The sequence below is a fragment of the Pan troglodytes genome, chromosome 6, assembly GCF_028858775.2.
Source record: "Pan troglodytes isolate AG18354 chromosome 6, NHGRI_mPanTro3-v2.0_pri, whole genome shotgun sequence".
Lineage (NCBI taxonomy): Eukaryota > Metazoa > Chordata > Mammalia > Primates > Hominidae > Pan > Pan troglodytes.
The window spans coordinates 38,575,284-38,600,187 of NC_072404.2; the positions used below are offsets into that span (position 1 = coordinate 38,575,284).

At 38.8% G+C, this 24,904-nt stretch overlaps 1 protein-coding gene across 1 annotated transcript in view; it reads left to right on the plus strand.

Annotated features, from left to right (window-relative positions):
- The window catches only part of LOC129135472 (protein C-mannosyl-transferase DPY19L1-like), a 47,388-nt gene extending 35,115 nt beyond the window's left edge, over window positions 1-12,273 (plus strand). The window contains exons 4-9 of the mRNA XM_063815917.1: window positions 1,736-1,837; window positions 3,931-4,002; window positions 6,244-6,293; window positions 9,657-9,681; window positions 10,411-10,530; window positions 11,987-12,273. Coding sequence (XP_063671987.1) covers window positions 1,736-1,837; window positions 3,931-4,002; window positions 6,244-6,293; window positions 9,657-9,681; window positions 10,411-10,530; window positions 11,987-12,187 — 570 coding nt within the window. The 3' untranslated portion in view covers window positions 12,188-12,273. The remainder of the gene's footprint in view (window positions 1-1,735; window positions 1,838-3,930; window positions 4,003-6,243; window positions 6,294-9,656; window positions 9,682-10,410; window positions 10,531-11,986) is intronic.
- The last annotated feature ends 12,631 nt before the right edge of the window (window positions 12,274-24,904 follow it).

Here is a 24,904-nt window from a genome sequence, read left to right on the forward strand (position 1 = left end):
CGAGGTCAGGAGATGGAAACCATCCTGGCTAACACAGTGAAACCCCGTCTCTACTAAAAGTACAAAAAAATTAGCCGGGCGTGGTGGCAGGTGCCTGTAGTCCCAGCTACTCGGGAGGCTGAGGCAGGAGAATGGCATGAACCCGGGAGGCGGAGCTTGCAGTGAGCCGAGATAGCACCACTGCACTCCAGCCTGCATTTATAATCAAATATATGTATATATATTTTTGGAATTTATTGTTGCATGGTATGTGAATATTTAAAAATATTTCACTTGTGTTCAAGGATAATGTGTATTCTCTTTGTAAAGTTTATATTCTCTGTGAGCTAATTGATTGTATTCAGCTTTTATGTTAACTTCTGTCAACTTTTTTATTCTAGGAGGCAGTGTTTAACATTTTCAATGACCACTGTCAACTTTTCTATTTCTTCCTTTAGTTTTTGTCAGTTCTTATTCTGTGTACTTTGAATCTATATTTTTAACTGCAGATATGTTGGCAATATGTATAATCTTGCTTCTTTGTTAATTTTACTAGCATATAATATTTATTGTCTCTTTTCATGTATTTTTTGCTTGAATTCAGTTTTGTGAGACATTATAATTGTTAACAGATTTCTTTGTTTTAAACTTACCTGGTATATCTTTTTCCATTCTTCTATTTTCAACCTTTCAGCATACTTTTGTTTTAAGTATTTCTTTTGGTGACAACATAATATTAGATTTTTTTCCCTTAAGTCCAATTTGAGCGTCTGTCCCTTAATTAGTGAATTTATGCTCTTTACATATATGGTAATTGTCATAATACTAGGACTTATTTCTTTCATTTTGTTTGGGATTTGTTTTCTTATGCTATTTTAGGTGCTGCATATTCTTCCTATTGATTTCTTATGCTTATCAGCATACATTTCTTCTCCCAACAAGACATAGTATTTTGAAATGCTTCATCACATACCTGCCACCATCTAGTTCCTACTCTTACCCTGTTCCTTCTGCTTCATGTAGATATCATACAGAATTTTAGTCATGGTTTGTCCTAGATATAATTTCTCCTCTTTTCTTTGGTTGTTGCTTTTTTTAGACTATAGTGAACTTGAACATTTGGCAAATGTTTTATGTCTTTGTGCCCTAGTTTTCTTATTTATAAAGTGAAAATAATTCCACCTTCCTCACGTGGCTTTTTGTGGGAGGTAAATGTGGCAGTGTGAGTGAGAATGCTTGATAACATGTGAATAATTATGTGAGAGGTGATTATCAGTCAAAAATTACCTTTTATTCCAATGCCCGCCCTTTTCTACTTCACTCAAGTACTCTTTTCAATCTCCTTTTCAGAATTCGTATTTCCTTTTCTTTACCCCATAATCCTTTGTGCTTTTATGATTAAAAGAAGTCTGTGTGTGTTCCCAAGCCCAGAGCTGCTGGTAGGCTCCAGCAAGGGAGATGCTGTGCGGCCTGTTTCACCAGGTTTAGCACAGTAAGCTGGGAAAACCCAGGGGAAAAAGCCTTTGGGATGTCGATGAGTGTGGAAGGTAGGGTGTCATTGGAGCTATCACTATTCAGCAAAAGAAGGGAACTGTGAAGGTGGAGGATATAGCATTTCCTTCTTTAACAAAAGCAGGCTTGGTGTGGGAACAGTGGGCTCTATAATGTAATGAAAACTATTTTCAAATACTATTGAAATTAAAATATATTATTGCAGTGTATGGCTTAATGTAATGGTAACTTTATTTCTTACCAGGCTCATATTGGCAACTTATTAACTTCAAAATTCTTCAGTTATAAGGATTTTGATACTTTATTATATACCTGTGCAGCGGAGTTTGACTTTATGGAAAAAGAGGTAAGATGTGATTTCTAGTTCTGTTTCCTAAGGTTTTGGCCCATACATTTTTCATAAAGGGTGCCCCTCTTATATCAGACTCTTTATGTGCTGTTATCTCAGTTTGAAGGAAAAGGAAAATCTGGCAACTTAGAGAAAGATTTTTCTATTTACTTTAGTGCAGCTCCCTGAAATATATGGCCTTTACTCATTTTGATAATTTAGAAATACACATTCAGACTAGCAGTGGTTTTCTAGGCGAGTAAACACAGAGGCATTAAAAGTTGCCATTTTTCAGTGATACCATTAATTTAGTCAAGCTTTCAAACTCTTACATTTCCACTCATTTTGTGGTTATTTAAACAGATATTTGCTTTGAAACATCAAGTCCAAGCTTTTCCTTCCAACAGCATTTTTCTTTCTAAAACTGTATTCAGAGATTTAGAAGGAAAGCAGAGAGTAGTTTAGTGGATTGTGAGACAGAAGCCTGCAATTTTGCTTGATGTTCTTGAACAAGCAACTCTCATTCCTTGTGTTACAGTTTACTAGTTTCTAGTAGCATGCCATAAACAGATATTGTGAAGACAAAATGAGATAATACAAAGGAAAGTACTTTGATATTTTAAATAAATAAATATTTAAATAAATAAAATACTAATTTGCAATACTTTATGAGCTGGTTTAGTTCAATAAACATGTATATATGTGCATTTTTAACACCATCCATGTGGTACTGATTAATTATATTATCTGTGTCACTCCTTCAGAGTGGTATGTGTGTGTATATGAAACTGGCCAACAATACTCTATTGACATGTTAGTTTCCCTCATGATCCCACTGTGTCAGCCCAGTGTCCAGAGTTCCAGACCGGTGGATGAGAGGGCACCACACAGGAAACTTTTATCTACCAGCCATTTGGAGTTGAGTGTGTTCTGCAGAGGTACTGTTTACTCCAGTGGCCTGTCAGTCTTCATTTATTGTGTTCCGGCAAATGGTTTTGACACACAATGGCTGACAAAGGTATATGAGTTTTAGTGTTAAACCTGCTGAAACAAACAAAGGAAGCATATCTTGCAAGACATTGAAATGCATGTTCATAGGGGTTCAAGACTCCTTCACATATTAGAGAATTAGGATGTGGTAGAAGTTGTTTAATGTTATTGAGAACATCATACATACTGCTACAATCTGAGAGTATTAAATATAAGTTATGTAATGAAAGAAATAATTTATTGAGGCATAGCATGACTTCAGCTAATTTGAAGAAAATAGCAAAGCTGTTTCCAGCATACCATTCCTCATCACTGTAAGTATCTGAATTCTTAGGGACTGTGCTGTAGAGACAGAGTAGTGTCAATTCAGGGAATATATGTTCCAATTATGGTACACCCATACAATACCTATAACATGGTATTTCCTAACATGATATCATACTGACATGGAAAGATGCTTAAGATATATAAGGGAGTAAACAAAATGATATAGTCTTATTAATGCATAATTAACAAACATAAAAGTAAAAAAAAGTGTAAAAGAGCAAAATTTTAAGAGTGGTTTTTTGGGTGGAGAGATAATCGAGAGGTATAGGGCTTTGTTATTAAACTTATTTCTATTTCTTTTCTGCTACTAAAGAAAATGTAAAAGTCTTTTGTTCCCCTCAAACATCGATGATTATTTTGTTTATGTGTGAGAAACTGTGTGTGTGTGTGTGTGTGTGTTTGTGTGTGTGTATGTTTCAATGATAATATTTTTATCCCCCACAAAATATACAGGAAAAGCTTGTTCCATTTAAGGAGCTTTACGTACCTTAGATGAATATTAAGTTGGTCTCTCTAGTTAGATAAGTAGCATGCAAAAAGTGAGCAGTAATCTTTTCAGTGACATTTCACACTTACAGGTGTTTGGGTACTGTATTTTTAGTGTTTCAACTCAGCATTTTGGAGAAGTTCATTTCTATGGAAATGCACTTTCCTTTTTATGATGGCAGTCAGTGAGAAGATTGGTGAATGTTCATATTTCTCTACTTTTAGAAATTTACCTATTTCATTATTTGAAATGAAACTTTATTTGGTTAAAATGTTTCCTTCTAACAAAACATCTCTTTGAATTTCAGACTCCACTGAGATACACAAAGACATTATTGTTTCCAGTTGTTCTTGTAGTGTTTGTTGCTATTGTTAGAAAGGTATGTCTATCACTTAAGAGCTCTTTCTTATAATAGAATATTTTCTTGTTTTTACATAGCAGTTGCATATACTTGGCCACATATTAATCTGATACAATGTTTTGTATGGGCTTACTGTAACATATTCTATGTTTTCTTAATGATAGTTTTTGATAGACATTTATATATCTTCAAAATATTCTATCTGCTAGCATAAAATAGACATCGGAAAATGATGGCTCAAGTTTCAATAGTCATGTATTTTGGAAGGCATGATCAGAGACCATATTGACCCAGATACAACTTGCCTGTGTAAATTATTACTGGCTTTTACCTTTAATGTAATATTTCCCTAAAATATTTAATATATACCTTTCTAAGTGATTTGTGCAATGTGCAGTAACTCCTGGATTGTGTTTATTATTAATCAGAAAGAAAAAACAGTATTTGCAATGTGTTGATGAACTAGATAAAATGTTTAGGATCCCCAGCTTGGCTTTGATAATAAAATTCTAAGCCCAGATATAAATAAGGTCAAAGCAAGTGTGATATTCCCTCTCTTTTTTTCTTTCAAGAATTGTGCACTCTGTAACCCAATGTGTCTTAAGAGAATGAATAGAAGTTAATCTGTGATGGAAAAAGAGATGACAGACCTTAAAAGTTTCCTGATCTGTAGCCAGTGATTTATGTGTTAACACAATTTCATTTATTTGTAGAATATTCTGTATTATAACAATTGTTCATATTATATATTTGTACTCTGCTTTGTATAGAACAATTTCACGTATTTAAATTGTTTATTCGACAGCCCTATGGGGTAGACAAATGTTAACTCCATTTTAACATACGGAACTGAAAGATCAAAGATGTTAGGAACCTCACATCATGTCCACTTAAAAGCAAGGGAAGAGTGTGACTCGGGCTCTGCACCTTCCCCCATCATTGGGCTACGTCTGGTATTCAGCTATGCACTCCGACAGCACTTTTCATCTCTAATCAGTTAATAGTCAGTTCCTGGCCAGGTGCAGTGGCTCATGCCTGTAATCCCAGCACTTTGGGAGGCTGAGGCTGACGGATCACGAGGTCAGGAGATCGAGACCATCCTGGCTAACACATTAAAACCCCATCTCTACTAAAAATACAAAAAATTAGCCGGGCGTGGTGGCAGGCACCTGTAGTCCCAGCTACTTGGGAGGCTGAGGCAGGAGAATGGTGTGAGCCCGGGAGGCGGAGCTTGCAGTGAGCCAAGATCGCACCACTGCACTCCAGCCTGGGCGACAGAGCAAGACTCTGCCTCAAAATAAATAAATAAATAAATAAATAAATAAATAAATAAATAGTTCCTGCTGTGTGCTAGGCTTTGTGTGTGCTTTGCACGTTTATATACTTTATGTGGATTTGAACCTAGTGGGTACTCAAAAACTACTAAGCACTGGCCATCCAGAACATATGCAAAAGACAGCAACCTGAGTGGTGACAGATGATGAAAACTATTAGCTGGGCTGTTTCGTTTAGAGAAGAAAAGATTCAGATGGAAAGTGGATAATTACTTTGAAATATGTTAAAAGCCTGCCCCTTGAAAATAAGGTTACACACAATCTGGCTCCTTAGAATCATGGCCAATTCCAGGCGGTAGGACTTTTGACCAGAACTGATCTCGACTGATAAGTGTTATAGATTCAAGCAGCAGCTGGTGGATTCTAAGGGCTGGATTACAGCCTGTCATCAGTGTTGTAGAGAATATTTGTACTGGAGATAGGATTTTAGATTAGATGACCTCCTCGTTATTGCTAAATATGAAAGCACAGTGACTGTGTTTTGAATGCTTCCAGCTGTGATTATCAACCTCTGAGCCAGCTCTCCAGTTTTCTGAGTGCGCTGTTAAGAAGAGGTGTTGCCAACAACGTTGGCATGGTGGAAGCAGCACTGAATGTGAATTTGAAGCCAGAAGATCTGGTTTCAAGACTGCAGTGCTTCTTAGTAGTTGTCTACCTACAGGGCGATCATTTAATCCATATGAGCCTGTTGCTCATTTACAAAATGAGGATGATATAATCTACCCAACAGGGTTGTTGAATATTAGTGTTGATCAAATACTACACAAATATAAGATTATGTTGTTGTGATTATTATTTTCTGAGTTATCTCTTATCTCTATACTTATATTTTTCATTAAAAGTTTTACAGTTTAGAAGATACTTTAGTTAAAATATCATTTTTCCCAACACAGCTTTTCTAAAGTGTTTCAAAATCTATTTACAGATTATTAGCGATATGTGGGCTGTCTTAGCTAAACAACAGACACACATAAGGTAAATATGCTATTAAGAATTTTGTTACCTCCTCTGTTCATTTATTAAATAGATATTTACAGTGTATTAATTTTATACTCACATGTTGTGTACCTAATATTTGATAATTGATGTTTTTATTGTGGTCATTTCCCTTCTTGGTGTTTCTTCTTATTTCCTATCTGTGCAGAACACAGCACATCACTTATTCATCCTTCAGATGCTATCCAGTACAGTCTGACAGTAGCCCTGCACATAATCTACACTCGAAGGACACAGTTTTATACTTCAGTTCAGCAGGGAAAGTAAATTATTATGTGAGTGGTTTTAGGACCAGTGGACTGCCTTTTGGGAAATGAGCAGGGAAATATAAAATTGGATTCATACCTCACTTTTTGCAGAAAATAAATTTCAGATGAAGCAGAGAATTAGGTATAGAAAAAAAATAAAGCCCCAAAATTAACTAAGAGGGTACGTTTATAATCTGAGAGTTAGGGAGGCCTACAGTATGCTTGGTATTTTCTGCCATCACACCCTTCATCTTACTCTCTTACCGTTTATCACCCTTTGTACTTAAATGTTGATGTGTGACCTGTATCTCCTGAAGGGAGGGATCATTTTTGTTCAACAGTTTATATACAGTGCCTGCAAGATAGTAAAGGATAGTAGTTGAATGAGTGAGTATTTACATATGACTAATGAACATGAAAAGGTAGTCTTGATCCTATGGTAAAGACATTCAGGTTGAAGTGAAGAACTTTTCACTTCTTATATTTCTAAAAATTAATAGTATACCCAATGCTTGCAAGAGTGGGAGGTAGTAGATGGGAGGGAAATTTGGCAATACACAGTAAAACATATAGTGGGCCTGTCCTTTAGCCCTGCAGGTTCCAACAGTGCAAGTGTACCCTCTAGAGATGCTCACAGAAATACAGAGATGATGGGGAGAGATGCCTTTTGTAGTATTGTGTGTTATGTGAGAAATGGAAACATCCAAAATATCTACTATGATCCAATCATAGAGTGGAATGTTCGGCCATCTTTCTGGAAATAGGTCCAGTATACATTATTGAATTTTAAAAATTGCCTGTGTGTGTGTGTGTGTGTGTATAGGATGATTATACTTCTGTTTAAAATTTGGAGATTTTTATGTGTTTGTGCATAGAAGTGATCTGGAAAGATAAATCCTGTAATTATTAAGAGTGTGGGATTGGAAGATGGAGTGAAGGTAGTTTTAACTTTACTTTTATTCTTTTGTAGGATTTTGGGAGGACAAGGATTGTCTAATGTATGTATCTATATTTTCTGTTCTTTTTTTTTTTTTTTTTTTTTTTTTTTTTTGAGACAGAGCCTTGCTCTGTCGCCCAGGCTGGAGGAGTGCAGTGGCACAATCTTGGCTCACTGCAACCTCTGCCTCCCGGGTTCAGGCAATTTCATCTGCCTCAGCCTCCTGAATAGCTAAGACTACAGGCGACCACCACCATGCCTAGCTTATTTTTGTATTTTTAGTAGAGACAGGGTTTCACCATATTGGCCAGGCTGGTCTTGAACTCATGATGTCGTGATCTGCCTGCCTCAGCCTCCCAAAGTGCTGGGATTATAGGCATGAGCCACCTTACCTGGCCCTATATTTTCTTTTATAATTTGAATATACACACCCTTATATTATTCCCTCACCTCCAACATAATGATAAATTATTGCACATACTCCTGAGAGAATCCTTGTTCTCACTTAGAAACAATTTACTGTAACATATACAGTTATATGTTTATACCTGTAACATTTGAGTTGAGGGCTAAGGGGGAAAGAAAAACGTTCTGGTTTACAATGCCAAAATTTTTCTTCATTTGAGGTGAAATTACTTTTGAAGAGCTCAGGAAGAAGCTACAAAGTTTCAGCTGTAGTATGCAGCTCTGGAAGAGGAAGGTGGAACTTCTCACAGAAACAAAGCTGTCCCTTCAAGAGTAATAACTCACCTATAGAAATAATTATAGGAAACCATTAAGCTTCATGGGGTTTTCAGTTCAAATAGGATCAGAGCTCTTTTTTGGAAGAGGAGTGGCAATGTTGACATTTTATTTTGCATAGCTACCAAAGCCAGTGTAAAAAGGAGAAGAGTAGGACATAAATTTTAACTATGAAAGACGTGAATGCCAATATTCTCTTTACTCAAAGACCCAGGAAGTAAAGTGGGTTAGAGGCAGCATGATGTAGTAAAAAGTATATTGGCTCTGAAGTCAGGCAGAATATAGTCCTGGCTGCCACTTAGCAGCTCTGTGATTCCCTTTCCTTGGCTGTAAATTGGGGTAATAAATGGTTGTAGGATTAGAGTTAATGGAATGTACTAAGCATATTAACATTGTAAGTACTCAACAAATGGTAACTGATAGTTTTTATGTGGAGTGAAACAAGAATAAAGAACTGTTTCATCTCCTTCACTAGCCCCTTATGTGTCCTGAGTTTGCTAATATATCAGTCTTTTTGAGGCCAAATTCTCAAATTAGATTATATGCTACCTGGATTAACAGTTTTTTGTTTTTTTGTTTGTTTGTTTGAGACGGAGTCTCGCTGTGTTGCCCAGAATGGAGTGCAGTGGCACTATCTCGGCTCGCTGCAAGCTCCGCCTCCCAAGTTCACGCCATTCTCCTGCCTCAGCCTCCTGAGTAGCTGGGACTACAGGCGCCCGCCACCACACCTGGCTAATTTTTTGTATGGTTTTTTTGGTAGAGACGGGGTTTCATTGTGTTAGCCAGGATGGTCTCGATCTCCTGACCTTGTGATCCGCCCACCTCAGCCTCCCAAAGTGCTGGGATTACAGGCGTGAGCCACCACACCTGGCCTGGATTAACAGTTTATTGATACACTTGTTCATTCATTAAAAATGTTGAGCTGTAAGTGCCAGGTATTACTCTAGAACTTGGGAACATATCAGTGCTTAAGAAAGAGAAGGTGTGCATTGTCAACTACACATTTCTGTCTCTGACACAGACTTCTCCCTTGAACTCAGATTTACACATATAACCACCTATTTGTCATCTCTACTTGGTTGCCTAGTGAAAATCTCAAAGGTTTTTTTCATTCCATGCTTTGCTGGGTTATCACCAGTGAGGGAGCTGGGACACCACAGTGTGCCTTTGTTGTCCTAATAAATACCCATGTAGTCAAATAGGATATAATACAACATTGTCATTCTTCATAAATTTTCTTAAAATAGTATAGCACCAGTTTTGGCATGTAACTTTTAGTTATTTTGATTTGCCTATATGTGTCCTGAGAGAATGTTATAGAAGTTGTAAAACTCCTATTTGCAAGATGAAAATGCAAATATATGAAGTAAGTGCTTCAATAATGAATTGATAGCAATATATTTTTTTCTGTTCCAGAAAACACCAGTTTGATCATGGAGAGGTAAAGACTTAATATCACTATAATTTTACTTATCTTAAAGTTGCATGCATTTGGACTTTCCTTTCTAGTTCCAGTTTCTAACTTTGTTGGAATTGTCAGCAATCATCTTGAAAATAGCCTGTTATATGTTTTTATGAGAATGCTACATGCAGATTCACTGACCATTCATGTGTTAAAATTAACTAGGAAACTCATCTGTTCTGCTCTGATCATCTTTACACTAATGGCAGTTGATTTCTGGAGCCCATTTAGACATATGTATGAGGTGTCTATTGCATGATTGGAAATCACTTTCCTCTCTGCTCACCTTGCTTGAGGCCTCAGAGATGTGATTGATTACTGCTCCCATCTCCTAGTGGTCCAGTCTGGTTTTGAGGGCAGTTCCAAGGTGGAGCCCTCAGATCTTGAGGCAGCAGTCATTTCTTTTACCACTGTCTTTTCTTGGTCTGATGGTAGCATCAAGGTAGATTTAAAAATGTGGGCTTGATTAACCACAGGTTTGACTCTGAGAATCACAGAAACACTTGCCTTAATGACTTTATAATTTCAGCCTTCCACTAAAATGGAACAGTTTGAAAGTGAATTTTAAAAATTGTTTTAGAAATTTCAGAAACCAAAGTAGTAGTATTTTTTGTTACTAAGGAGAACATACCCCTTTCTGCATATTGCCAGCTTAGTATTCTTAAACTTCACAAACAGTAGGAGTAAAAAACATTTTCTTTCTTTCAGCTGGTTTACCATGCATTGCAATTGTTAGCATATACAGCCCTTGGTATTTTAATTATGAGACTAAAACTCTTCTTGACACCACACATGTGTGTTATGGCATCACTGATCTGCTCAAGACAGGTAACATGTTATGTTGGAGTATAGCTACTGTGATAATTTTAGCCTTTATTATTGAGTGGCCCTAAAATAATGAATTACAAAGTCTTTTAAGTGATTATAGTTAAAGCTCTTCATGGTTTTGTACTTATCTTTCTTAAAGGGTAAGGGCCAAAGCTGATCATTTTCTATCTTTCTAAAGATTTAAAATAGTTGTTGGTGTACAACAAATACCGATTTAGTACAGACTGAGTTCATGAGTGATTACTGCAGGTGCTGATAGAAAGCAGAGCTTAATTGTACAAATAATAACTTTTTTTTGTTTTGACATTCACATCACAAAGAATTCTAACAATTTCAAGTTATAAGTGCTTGAAAATTATATGTTCCTTTCTTAGTATCAAACTTATTCTTTTTTTCTCATTTGGTGCACATTTGTGTGCACATTCTTGACTTGTGCTTTTTAAAATTTAGTTTAAACCTTCCTTGGTGGTTTGTTGCTTATTTTTCCTGGATAACTGCCTCCTTGCTCTGTATTCACAGATTTATGCTTCTCCATAGTGTCACCTTTCTATCAGTCAACCAGCCTAGGTACAACAGCAGCACCTCCCTTAAACATAGCAGATAGTCAGTGAGCACCTACACTGTGCACTCTAGGGATGGAGGAGAGAGTAGTAGACAGAAAAGTCAAAAGCCAGTGTTTATAAGCCCTCAAGAAACTTGAAATCTAGCTCTGTAGACTTGTAGAGAAAGATCAAGAGAGCAAAGTGTTGTTATGGTGTGTGGACTATTTGGATGTGGAAAAAATTAGCCAGCCTGGAAGTTCCCAATCAGAATGTTGTATTATGTTAGAAAGGCACTACTTTCTACCTTTCTGACCCCTTCAGGCTGGCACAAGAAAGGAGGCTGGTTGGAAGCCTTTAATCTTGAGTCTTATCCCACAGCATGACTGATGATATAGGTTGATGCAAAAGTAATTGCGGGTTTTGGCATTAAAATAGCAAAACCTGCAATTGCTTTTTCACCAACCTAATAGAAAGTGTCACCCAGGGCAGGTTTTGCAAGTGTGGGGTTCCTGCTGGTCACACAGGACCTCGCATTCAGAAGGACCCTGAACTTGGTTGAATGTTTGCTGCTGCTGTTTTGAACGTCTTAATACTTTTTTAACAAGAGACCCCACATTTTTGTTTTGCATTGGGCCTTGTAAATTGCATAGGTGGTTGTGGCTTTACTTGAATCTGGGAGTAGAGAAAGCAGGTTGAGAAAAGAGCTTCCTACATTGTGTTCCACTTATATGAGGCTGATGGTAGAATTCTTTTGATCTCAAAGATTATTATTTTGGGGCTTTTTCTTTAGGATAATTAATCCTTTATTTGGGACTCTAGCAGAGGCCACATTCTTCTCTGGGAAGAAGTTTTGCATGACAGATGCATACTACTTTATACTAACAATTACCGATGTATTCTTAATTTGGTTTCAGCTATTTGGATGGCTCTTTTGCAAAGTACATCCTGGTGCTGTTGTGTTTGCTATATTAGCAGCAATGTCAATACCAGGTTCAGCAAATCTGCAAACCCAGTGGAATACTGTAGGGGAGTTCAGCAATTTGCCACAAGAATTTATAGAATGGATCAAATATAGTACTAAACCAGGTAAAAAAAAAAAAAGTCATATTATTTAGCTGTTTTTCCCACAATTTTATACACCACTGCAAACTCTTAAACCCTAGTTACTTCCACTGATCTCACTCTTTCTAAGCAATGTTGCTTTTAGAATAGCTAAAACAAAGGAGATATCAATCCTGTTTAAATGGTTTGCAGGGGAAATGTTATACATATGTTCTTAGTAATTTATTCTGCCACTTTTTATAGATTTTAATTTTTTCAAAATTTATTCACAGTCATAAATGCCACATTTAAAATAATTTTACTGTGCTTATTTTTTTAATGAATTTTTAATATTAGTCCTTCACATTCCTTCTTGAAATAAACTCATGGAATGTGGTATTTTATTCATGTGTGGAAAGGGAGACTTCGTTGTCATCTGAGTATCAAATGATTGAATACTAAATCATCTTCCAGAACTCTTTGTTACTATAAAGCTTTCCTAGTCCATTTCATACTTCTTTTCTAGATTCAGGAAAGATTTCTAAGATTTTTCTTTAAAGAAAGAAATCTTTAATGATGAGCTGATGAAGCTCTATTTTCCAAGGAAAATAGTTTACCCAGGCCTGGCTGCCAACTGCTACTTTATCAGCCATCTGACTTCATTCTTTTATTTTTATTTTTATTTTATTATTATTATACTTTAAGTTTTAGGGTACATGCGCACAATGTGCAGGTTAGTTACATATGTATACATGTGCCATGCTGGTGTGCTGCACCCATTAACTCGTCATTTAGCATTAGGTATATCTCCTAATGCTATCCCTCCCCCCTCCCTCCATCCCACAACAGTTCACAGAGTGTGATGTTCCCCTTCCTGTGTCCATGTGTTCTCATTGTTCAATTCCCACCTATGAGTGAGAATATGCGGTGTTTGGTTTTTTGTCCTTGTGATAGTTTGCTGAGAATGATGATTTCCAATTTCATCCATGTCCCTACAAAGGACATGAACTCATCATTTTTTAGGGCTGCATAGTATTCCATGGTGTATATGTGCCACATTTTCTTAATCCAGTCTATCATTGTTGGACATTTGGGTTGGTTCCAAGTCTTTGCTATTGTGAATAGTGCTGCAATAAACATATGTGTGCATGTGTCTTTATAGCAGCATGATTTATAGTCCTTTGGGTATATACCCAGTAATGGGATGGCTGGGTCAAATGGTATTTCTAGTTCTAGATCCCTGAGGAATCGCCACACTGACTTCCACAATGGTTGAACTAGTTTACAGTCCCACCAACAGTGTAAAAGTATTCCTATTTCTCCACATCCTCTCCAGCACCTGTTGTTTCCTGACTTTTGAATGATTGCCATTCTAACTGGTGTGAGATGGTATCTCATTGTGGTTTTGATTTGCATTTCTCTGATGGCCAGTGATGGTGAGCATTTTTTCATGTGTTTTTTGGCTGCATAAATGTCGTCTTTTGAGAAGTGTCTGTTCATGTCCTTTGCCCACTTTTTGATGGGGTTGTTTGTTTTTTTCTTGAAAATTTGTTTGAGTTCATTGTAGATTGTGGATATCAGCCCTTTGTCAGATGAGTAGGTTGCGAAAATGTTCTCCCATTTTGTAGGTTGCCTGTTCACTCTGATGGTAGTTTCTTTTGCTGTGCAGAAGCTCTTTAGTTTAATTAGATCCCATTTGTCAATTTTGGCTTTTGTTGCCATTGCTTTTGGTGTTTTAGACATGAAGTCCTTGCCCATGCCTATGTCCTGAATAAGAGCTATCTATGACAAACCCACAGCCAATATCATACTGAATGGGCAAAAACTGGAAGCATTCCCTTTGAAAACTGGCACAAGACAGGGATGCCCTCTCTCACCACTCCTGTTCAACATAGTGTTGGAAGTTCTGGCCAGGGCAATTAGGCAGGAGAAGGAAATAAAGGGTATTCAATTAGGAAAAGAGGAAGTCAAATTGTCCCTGTTTGCAGATGACATGATTGTATATCTAGAAAACCCCATTGTCTCAAGCCCAAAATCTCCTTAAGCTGATAAGCAACTTCAGCAAAGTCTCAGGATACAAAATCAATGTACAAAAATCACAAGCATTCTTATACACCAATAACAGACAAACAGAGAGCCAAATCATGAGTGAACTCCCATTCACAATTGCTTCAAAGAGAATAAAATACCTAGGAATCCAACTTACAAGGGACGTGAAGGACCTCTTCAAGGAGAACTACAAACCACTGCTCAATGAAATAAAAGAGGATACAAACAAATGGAAGAACATTCCATGCTCATGGGTAGGAAGAATCAATACCGTGAAAATGGCCATACTGCCCAAGGTAATTTATAGATCCAATGCCATCCCCATCAAGCTACCAATGACTTTCTTCACAGAATTGGAAAAAACTACTTTAAAGTTCATATGGAACCAAAAAAGAGCCCGCATCGCCAAGTCAATCTTAAGCCAAAAGAACAAAGCTGGAGGCATCACACTACCTGACTTCAAACTATACTACAAGGCTACAGTAACCAAAACAGCATGGTACTGGTACCAAAACAGATATAGATCAATGGAACAGAACAGAGCCCTCAGAAATAACGCCGCATATCTACAACTATCTGATCTTTGACAAACCTGAGAAAAACAAGCAATGGGGAAAGGATTCCCTATTTAATAAATGGTGCTGGGAAAACTGGCTAGCCATATGTAGAAAGCTGAAACTGGATCCCTTCCTTACACCTTATACAAAAATTAATTCAAGATGGATTAAAGACTTAAACGTTAGACCTAAAACCATAAAAACCCTAGAAGAAAACCTAGGCATCTGACTTCATTCTAGTTCTGCCATTGAATCTTGAAGTCATGAACCTGCTGGGCCTCCACTCTGCTACCTGTGAAATAATTGATTTACACTTGAAGGAGACCCCTTCTCACCCTCACTGAGTGTCTTCCTGAGACATTCCTCTTGACTTCCAGATGCAGTGTTTGCAGGTGCCACGCCCAGGATGGCAAGTGTTAAGCTCTCTGTGCTTCAGCCCATTGTGAATCATCCACATTATGAAGATGCAGGCTTGAGATCAAACCTTCCATGCAAACAGACAGTGAGTGGAGGACACCAGCAAAGTAATGAGGAATGTTCCAAAAGGATATGATGAACTGAGGTTTATCAAGTCGGGGAGCAGAAGGCTGAAATAAGACTGCTAAGCTCTAAACAAATCCTTTAAGTCTTCACAGGGCAGGAAAGCGACAACTTTGGGGGCTATCTTCTCTACCAGGCAGAAAAAAGAAGTAATACTGTAGCACTTTCCCACAGGTTAACAGGGCTCTAAAATGTCCAAGTCCTTTTCATCCTGTAACTCCCTGAAGAGTTTAGCTTAGAGTGTTTAGTAAGGTTTTCTCATAGGTGATTTTTCTTGAGTTTGGAGAAGTCATTTGAAATATAATCCCATTCAAAGAGGAGTTTATTCTGGTTTTCACCAGTATAGCCTGTTAGAATGATCTTGGGTGTTTTCTTTATTTTTAGATTTTTTTGAGACTTTAAAAAATAATTTAGAGATGTGTTGTCTAAATTATTTTTTAAAAAAGATTAAATTTTTCATGCAGTTTCTAAGGCAGGTGAAGCTATTCATTTTCTAAGTGATTAGATGAATCTTATTAGCATCTTCTTTTGCATAACAATGGCATGTACATTTACAAATAAGATTTTTCATTAAAAAATCAATCTCATCAAGCTAATTTCCAGACCAATTTTGTTAAATAAGTTTAGTATTTCTAAAATCTAGAAAAAAAACGAAGAACCATTTAATGTGAATTATTGTTGATATCAAAGTTGGGACTGTTGCAGCTTCAGAGTAGTCCTGTAGTTGTATTTCTTGTAGTTCATCCCTGTTCACACACAGGGTACCTTACTCTTATATGTGATAGAGTAGTGAAGAATTTAAGACAAATAAATAAGTGAACAAACACAAAGAGACCAAGTTTGGAAATGTAGGGGTGTGTTAAAGGTCACCCTCTTCTCCACAGCTTGTCCTCCTGTCCTCCTGCCTTCTGCTTTTGACCTCACTGATGCCCCTTCGCAGGAACTTCCATGGGGAGTTTCCTCCTGACTGGATTCTTCTTCATTGTCTTCTAGTCTAATTCAGTGCTTTCTTCCAAATGTGTTATTGTATCATTTTAATCTTGAAAATTTTGTTCCCAATTATTTTTCTTTAAAGAGCCAGAACAAAAATAGTATACTCAATGTATAGTCAGAAAGCAGCTGAAGAAGTGAAGCGAGAACTGATAGTTAAAAGTGAACTATTACATTCTAGAAAAGTCATGGTGTGTAAGAAGATCCAAGTGAGTATCAACACAGTTAACATTTTATAATCATAAGACACGAAGGTTAATTCAAGCACATGGCACATGCTTTGCTGGTGGCGGGGGTGTGTATATAACATAAAGTATACGTGGAAAAAACTTTTTTTTTTTTTTAAACAGGCTCTCTGTTGCCTAGGCTGGAGTGCAGTGGCATAATCTAAGCTCACTGCAGCCTCCGCCTAATTTTTGTATTTTTAGTGGAGATGGGGTTTTGCCGTGTTGTCCCAGGCTGGTCTCAAACTCCTGGCCTCAAGTGCTACTCCTGCCTTGGCCTCCCGAAGTACTGGGACTACAGGCGTAAGCCACCATGCCTGGCCTGAAAAAACCTTCTTGATAATGATTTGGAGACTTTCTTTTCTAGTCTTTATAAATATCTTTTTTAAAAATAATGATTTGTATGTGCATACTACCTTAAAGAGATTTTATTGGAACTAGTTGATAATCTCCCAAATTGTTCATATTTGCTTTTGATGTTTTTAAAGAAACTTTTATTTAAAGTTGGATGTATTTTCTTTCAAACGACTTCCAGGGTCTGAAATCAAGTAATGGGGAGTCTCTTTTGGTGAAGTCAGGCAGCTGAGCACCAGGGGCTGCATTATCCTTACTGGGTCTCTGTGCTACACCATGTCCTGTCAATGGATGGGATACCCTGTCAGCATCAACTCAGAATGAAACTTTTCTTTCCTGGTGTTTCACATCTTACTTGAATGGGAAAATGACTCTACTGTGACCCACATTCTCTTGGGTTTATAGTTTTTAAGTTTCTATTTCCACAGAGATGTTTACTAAGCTGAGTATAGCTCCAAGTGACAGTAAGATCTTCAAAGCAGATGTGAATCTAAAGCTATCTAGAAATGTGGCACGTAAGTGACTGGACACCAGGTGACAGTAGCCTGCTTTTAAAGTACCAAAACATTCACTTCATGAAGAGCACAGTACAGGAACAATTTTATCAGAAATAAACACTATTTTATGGAATAATAATATTTTTAAAATTCTTACTACTCTGTAACTAAACAAAAGTGTTCAAGAGATTGCTATATTTGTGGCTTGATCATACTTGCCCACCATATATTTCAATGACACATATGGTATTAAGACAACATTGTTAAATACTGAGTCGTGAGTGAAAAATAGTTCTGTGACATAGTATCTACAGCTTTGCTCATAAGGCAACTACAATAATTGTTGATTATAAAATGATTTTCCTATGAATGTGTGCTATGTGGTTTGAATTCAGTCAGGATTTATAGAAAATGTTATTTTGTAATAATTTAGAAAATGCTTTAAGCGTTTGTGAATATATATGAAATTCATATACTCACCTTTCACATTGTTATATAAATTTAGGACAGAAAAGTTCTAAGCATCTCATGACGATCTTATCAGGAAATTATATGAAATGAATGATAGGCTGACATTTGCAATAGGAAGAACTCTGTTCTTAGCATAGCTTTCTACCAGAATGGGGATCTTCTTTATTTCTTTGGGCTTCACTCTCTTGAAACAACTGTAAGTTACTGGAACATAAAAATAATTTTCGTAACCTTTTTTCTCCAAGCTAACAATGAGCCTTTGAGAGTTCATTTTCTGCCTAGACCCCTGCATAGAGTTTGAATATGTGAAACTTGCAGAGGCTTTGTGCTGTAGAGTGTTGGGAGAGCTCCCTGGATTTGCATAGCTCTAACAGTCTCATGTTTGGGTAGGCAGAGCACTGTTTTACCCACACAAGAAGGGATATGAAGGCAAATTCAGGAAGTATGGCAATAAACTTTGCACACTAAACAAAATCAGCAGACATTGAACTGACTTCAAGTCACTTACGAGCACTCAGACTGAGAGTTGGGGTGCAGAAGAGGGTGTGCTGGATTTCCCCATCTGGGCCTTGACTTGCCATTTATTGTGTCTGTCACAGCAGGAGTTGAGTGGGAGGAAGCTACGAAAGTGACTCTCTCATCTGTTTTCCCCACTCATTAAAACAACACTCTCCATCTAGTACAAGATCTAAGCCAGGCTGATGACACACTGTCAGGAAACCTTGGACAGGTCCACTCTGCTTCAACCTTGACACAAAACAAAAGCTGTGCTTTCTGTCCTGACAGGGAAGCAAATGGGGAGTTCAGATAGGAGAGGAAAGTGAAGAATGACTAATATTTATCTAGTGTTTACATTTAGAGTAGGAAGTTTCTTGACAAAGCTTTCTGCCAGGTTTGGGACCTTCCTTATTTCCTTGGCCTTCACTCTCCATTTCAGTTACGATCAGCCTGAAACCCCTGTAGATTGCTGGGACGTGAAAGTATGTCCGAATGGGGGAAGCAGATGGGGAACTCAGTTAGGAGAGGAAGCGGAAGAGGGACCAATATTTATCTAGTGCTTAATCTGTGCCTGGCAATTGGTGAGCACTATGTTTAAATGATCTCATTTACAAGTGGCTTAATTGTATGGCTTGATTATTCCTTAAATATTTGACACTGAGTTTAAATATAAACATTCAAATCTATTTGCATGCAAGTTGTAGATTAGTTTTAAATTAACTACAGTTCTCTGCTTTCTTTTACTCCAATAATACAGTTGACATAAAATACATGCATTTAGAAGAAAATTATTCAGATTTTCACTAATGCTATTTGCAGATGGCTGGCCTGGGGAAACCTTGGGAAACTCAGATGAGCACTAAATAGTGTTGCACAACGCAAACAGAGCTCCCCAAGACAGCTGTTTGCCCTCTCTTTTTCCTAAAAGCTGTTGAACTCAGGAAAACTGTGGGTCATTCTCTACTTTCTGTGTGTCTCACTCTCTGCCACCATGGGCCCTCAGTGTTGTAACAGTTCAGCCTTGACGTGTAGGAGAAAATTAAAAGGTAGAAAACCCATGCCCAGCCATATGATCATAGGTGTTCCATGTCAGTAGAAACCAGTGTCAGCAAGGGTGTGCAAAAAGTGTGCACTTGAACCCTCTTCATGGGAACACTCACTGGCAAAACATTTCTAGGGGATAGTTTGATGAAGGGAAGGTAAGAAAAAAATTGTGCAGTCCTTTGGCAGAGTGATAATGTTGCCTCTAGAGCAGGGGTCTCCAAGCCCCCGGCCATGGACCAGTACTGGTCTGTGGCCTGTTAGGAACCCAGTCTCACAGCAGGAGGTGAGCGGAGGGTGAACAAGCATTACAGCCTGAGCTCTGGCTCCTGACAGATGAGTGGCAGCATTAGATTCTCATAGGAGCACGAACTCTATTGTGAACTCCACATGCGAGGGATCTAGGGTGCACACTCCTTATGAGAATCTAATGCCTGATGATCTGAGGTGAAACACTTTCATCCCAAAACCATTGCCCCCACCCTCCAATCCATGGAAAAATTGCCTTGCACAAAACCAGTCCCTGGTGCAAAAAATGTTGGGGACTGCTGCTCTAGAGGTTTAGCTTGCAGAAGGGAGCGCCGCACAAGACTGCTTGTAGCTGCATTGCTTTATAATGGCAAAATGGGAAACAATTAAAGTATCTGTCTGTAAAGAATTCATTAAATAATAGATATGAGAACTAGCAGCTTTTAAAAACAATAGAGTAGGTCTTTATGCACTGAGATGGAAAAATAGTGCCACATTTTATTGTTCAGTATAGAGTCCCAGAATAATTCCATTTTTGTAAAAACAACTCAAGAGCATCTGTCAGGGTTTTCCAGAGGGACAGAATTAATAGGATAAATCTATATATGAAAGGGAGTTTATTAAGGAGTACTGACTCACACAAACACACAGTGAGGCCCCACAATAGGCCATCTGCAAGGTGGGGAACAAGGAAGCCAGTCCGAGTCCCAAAACCTCAAAAGTAGGGAAGCTGACAATGCAGCCTTCAATCTGTGGCTGAAGGCCCAAGGTCCCCTGGCAAACCACTGGTGTAGACCCAAGAGTCCAAAAACTGAAGAACTTGGAGTCTGATGTTCAAGGGCAGGAAACATCCAGCACAGGAGAAAGATGGAGGCCAGAAGACTCAGCCAGTCTAGTCCTTCCACATTGTTTTGCCTGCTTTTATTCTAGCCATGCTGGCAGCTGATTAGATGGTACCCACACAGATTGAGGGTGGGTCAACCTCTCCCAGTCCACTGACTCAAACGTTAATCTCCCTTGGCAACACCCTGACAGACACACCCAGAAACAATACTTTGATCCTTCAATCCAATCAAGTTGACACTCAATACTAACCATCAGATAATGATATCTGTGTCTGTATGTGTGTCTGACATTGGATAAGAAAAGATCCAGCAGATAGCAAATATTGTATGTTCTCACTTACAAATGGGAACTAAGCTACCAGGATGCAAAGCAAAAGAATGATATGGACTATGGGGACTTGGGGGAAGCGAGGAGTGGGGTGAGGGATAAAAGACTACACACTGAGTACACTTGATACTGCTCTGGTGATGGGTGCACCAAAATCTCAGTAACTGCCATTGAAGAACTTATCCATGTAACCAAAAACCACCTGCTTTGCAAAAGCTATTGAAATAATTTTTTTAAAAAAAGGTCCAGCAGGATATATGCTGGATTGTTTATACAAGTCACCTCTGAGAAATGCTATTGGAGATGATGGTGACTTTCATTTCTTAAAATGTATGTAGGTCTATATTTGGTACTTTTATAATGACTGATTACTTATAAATTAAATATGTTATTTAAAAAGGGAAAATGATGTACATCCCTGCTACAGTGTTTGCCTCATGGTGGAGAGTGATGGAGGGACTGCTACTAAACATAAGAGGGACTTGTTGGGAATTTTTTTTCTCTTATTTAGAAATAAAAATAAAAAGGGAAGCAATTATGACAAAACATGAGCAGTTGTCAATTCTCTATAATTTTCCCATATGTTTTTCTGTTTTTTAAAATTCCTCAAAAGGTAGATAGCAGTATCCAACAGTTCTATCTATAAAACTGTTCTTGATTTAAAATAAATGGTACTGTTATTTTGAAGGACTTATTTAGGCAAATGTCATATGATGCCAATTTTACTTATTCTATTCTTTATATATATTGCTTTTGAGATTTAATTATGTATTTGGCTAAGATGTATATCCAACACTACCTGAATTTCTTTAAATTGATTCATTCTAGAATATCGACTGTCCAGTTTAAGATGTTTTGACCTACTGATTTTTTTACTTTATGACAGTGTTAAAGCCATATGCATTCAGTAGAAAGCATACTTCAAATACCCATACAACCATTCTGTTTTTCAGTGTCAGTACAGCATTCAATAAATTACATGAGATGTTCAACATTTTGTTATAAAACAGCATTTGTATTAGATGATTTTGTCAAACTGTAAGCTAATACAAGTGTTCCTAGCATGTTTAAGGTAGGCTAGGCTAAGCTGTGATGTTGGGTAGATTAGGTGTATTAAATGCATTTTCAACTTATGATGGGTTTATTGGAACATAACCCCATTGTAAGTTGAGGAGCATCTATACAATTAATGCAACTTGCCTGTGAACTAAGCATATTTGTTCTTTATAATTTTTTAAATCAATACTGTCAGGCCTCTGAGCCCAAGCTAAGCCATCACATCCCCTGTGACCTGCACTTATACATCCAGATGGCCTGAAGTAACTGAAGAATCACAAAAGTGATACTTAAGTGGCCTGTTCCTGCCTTAACTGATGACATTCCACCACAAAAGAAGTGAAAATGGCCGGTCCTTGCCTTAACTGATGACATTACCTCGTGAAATTCCTTCTCCTGGCTCATCCTGGCTCAAAAAGCTCCCCCACTGAGCACCTTGTGACCCCTCACTCCTGCCTGCCAGAGAACAACCCCCCTTTGACTGTAATTTTCCTTTACCTACCAAAATCTTATAAAATGGCCCCACCCCATCTCCCTTTGCTGACTCTCTTTTCAGACTCAGCCCACCTGCACCCAGGTGAAATAAACAGCCTTGTTGCTCACACAAAGCCTGTTTGGTGGTCTCTTCACACAGATGCGAGTAAAATTTGGTGCCATGACTCGGATTGGGGGACCTCCCTTAGGAGATCAATCCCCTGTCCTCCTGCTCTTTGCTCCATGAGAAAGATCCACCTACGACCTCAGGTCCTCAGACTGACCAGCCCAAGGAACATTTCACCAATTTTAAATCAGGTAAGCGGCCTCTCTTTACTCTCTTCTCCAACCTCTCTCACTATCCCTCAACCTCTTTCTCCTTTCAATCTTGGCACCACACTTAAATCTCTCCCTTCTCTTAATTTCAGTTCCTTTCCTTTTCTGGTAGAGACAAAGGTGACGCGTTTTATCTGTGAACCCAAAACTCCGGCGCTGGTCACAGAATCAGGAAGAGTCTTCCCTTGGTGTTTAACCACGTGGGGATGCCTACATGATTATTCACCCATGTTTCAGAGGTGTCTGACCACGGAGGGATGCCTGTCTTGGTCCTTCACCCTTAGCAGCAAGTACCACTTTTTGGGGGGCAAGAACCCCCTACCCCTTCCCTCCATGTCTCTACCCCTTCTCCACTTCCCTGGGGGCAAGCATCCCCCAACCCCTTCTCTCCGTGTCTCTACCCTCTATTTTCTCTGGACTTGCCTCCTTCACTATAGGCAAACTTCCACCCTCCATTCCTCCTTCTCCCTTAGCCTGTGTTCTCAAAGACTTAATACCTCTTCAACTCACATGTGACCTAAAACCTAAATGCCTTATTTTCTTCTGCAATGCCACTTGACCCCAATACAAACTCGACAGTGGTTCCAAATAGAAAGAAAATGGCACTTTCGATTTTTCCATCCTACAAGATCTAAATAATCCTTGTCGTAAAATGGGCAAACAGTCTGAGATGCCTGACGTCCAGGCATTCTTTTACACATCGGTCCCTCCCTAGTCTCTGTTCCCAATGCAACTTGTCCCAAATCTTCCTTCTTTCCCTCCCGCCTGTCCCCTCAGTCCCAACCCCAAGTGTCGCTGAGTCTTTCTTCTTTCCAATCTTCCTGTTCTATAGACCCATCTGACCTCTCCCCTCCTCCCCAGGCTGCTCCTCGCCAGGCCGAGCTAGGTCCCAATTCTTCCTCAGCCTCTGCTCCCCTACCCTATAATCCTTTTATCACCTCCCCTCCTCACACCCGGTCTGGCTTACAGTTTCCTTCCGCGACAAGCCCTCCCGCACCTGCCCAGCAATTTCCTCTTAAAAAGGTGGCTGGAGCTAAAGGCATAGTCAAGGTTAATGCTCCTTTTTCTTTATCCCAAATCAGATAGCGTTAGGCTCTTTTTCACCAAATAAAAAACCCAGCCCAGTTCATGGCTGCTTGGCAGCAACCCTGAGACGCTTTACAGCCCTAGACCCTAAAAGGTCAAAAGGCTGTCTTATTCTCAATATACATTTTATTACCCAATTTGCTCCCGACATTAAATAAAACTCCAAAAATTAAATTCCAGCCCTCAAACCCCATAACAGGACTTAACTAACCTCGCCTTCAAGGTGTACAATAATAAAGTGGAGGCAGCCAAGTAGCAATGTATTTCTGAGTTGCAATTCCTTGCCTCCACTGTGAGACAAATCCCAGCCATATCTCCAGCACACAAGAACTTCCAAACGCCTGGACCACAGCTGCCAGGGGTTCCTCCAGAATCTCCTCCCCCGGGAGCTTGCTACAAGTCCTGGAAATCTGGCCACTGGGCCAAGGAATGCCCATGGCCCAGGATTCTTCCTAAGCTGTGTCCCATCTGTGCAGGACCCCACTGAAAATCGGACTGTTCAACTCACCTGGCAGCCACTTCCAGAGCCCCTGGAACTCTGGCCCAAGGCTCTCTGACACCTTCCCAGACCTTCTTGGCTTAGCAGCTGAAGACTGACACTGCCCAATCACCTCAGAAGCCTATAGGACCTTCACAGATGCTCTGGGTAACCCTCACAGTGGAGGGTAAGTCTGTCCCCTTCTTAATCAATACAGAGGCTACCCACTGCACATTACCTTTTTTTCAAGGGCCTATTTCCCTTACCTCCATAACTGTTGTGGATATTGACAGCCAGGCTTCTAAACCTCTTAAAACTCCCCAACTCTGGTGCCAACTTAGACAATATGCTTTTAAGCACTCCTTTTTAGTTATCCCCACCTGCCCAGTTCCTTTGTTAGGCCAAGACACTTTAACTAAATTATCTGCTTCCCTGACTATTCCTGGGCTACAGCCACACCTCATTGCTGCCTTTTCCCCCAGTTCAAAGCCTCCTTCACATCCTCCCCTTATATCTCCCCACCTTAACCCACAAGTATAGGACACCTCTACTCCCTCCTTAGCGACCGATCATGCACCCCTTACCATCCCATTAAAACCTAATCACCCTTACCCCGCTCAATGCCAATATCCCATCCCATAGCATGCTTTAAAAGGATTAAAGTCTGTTATCACTCACCTGCTACAGCATGGCCTTTTAAAGCCTATAAACTCCCCTT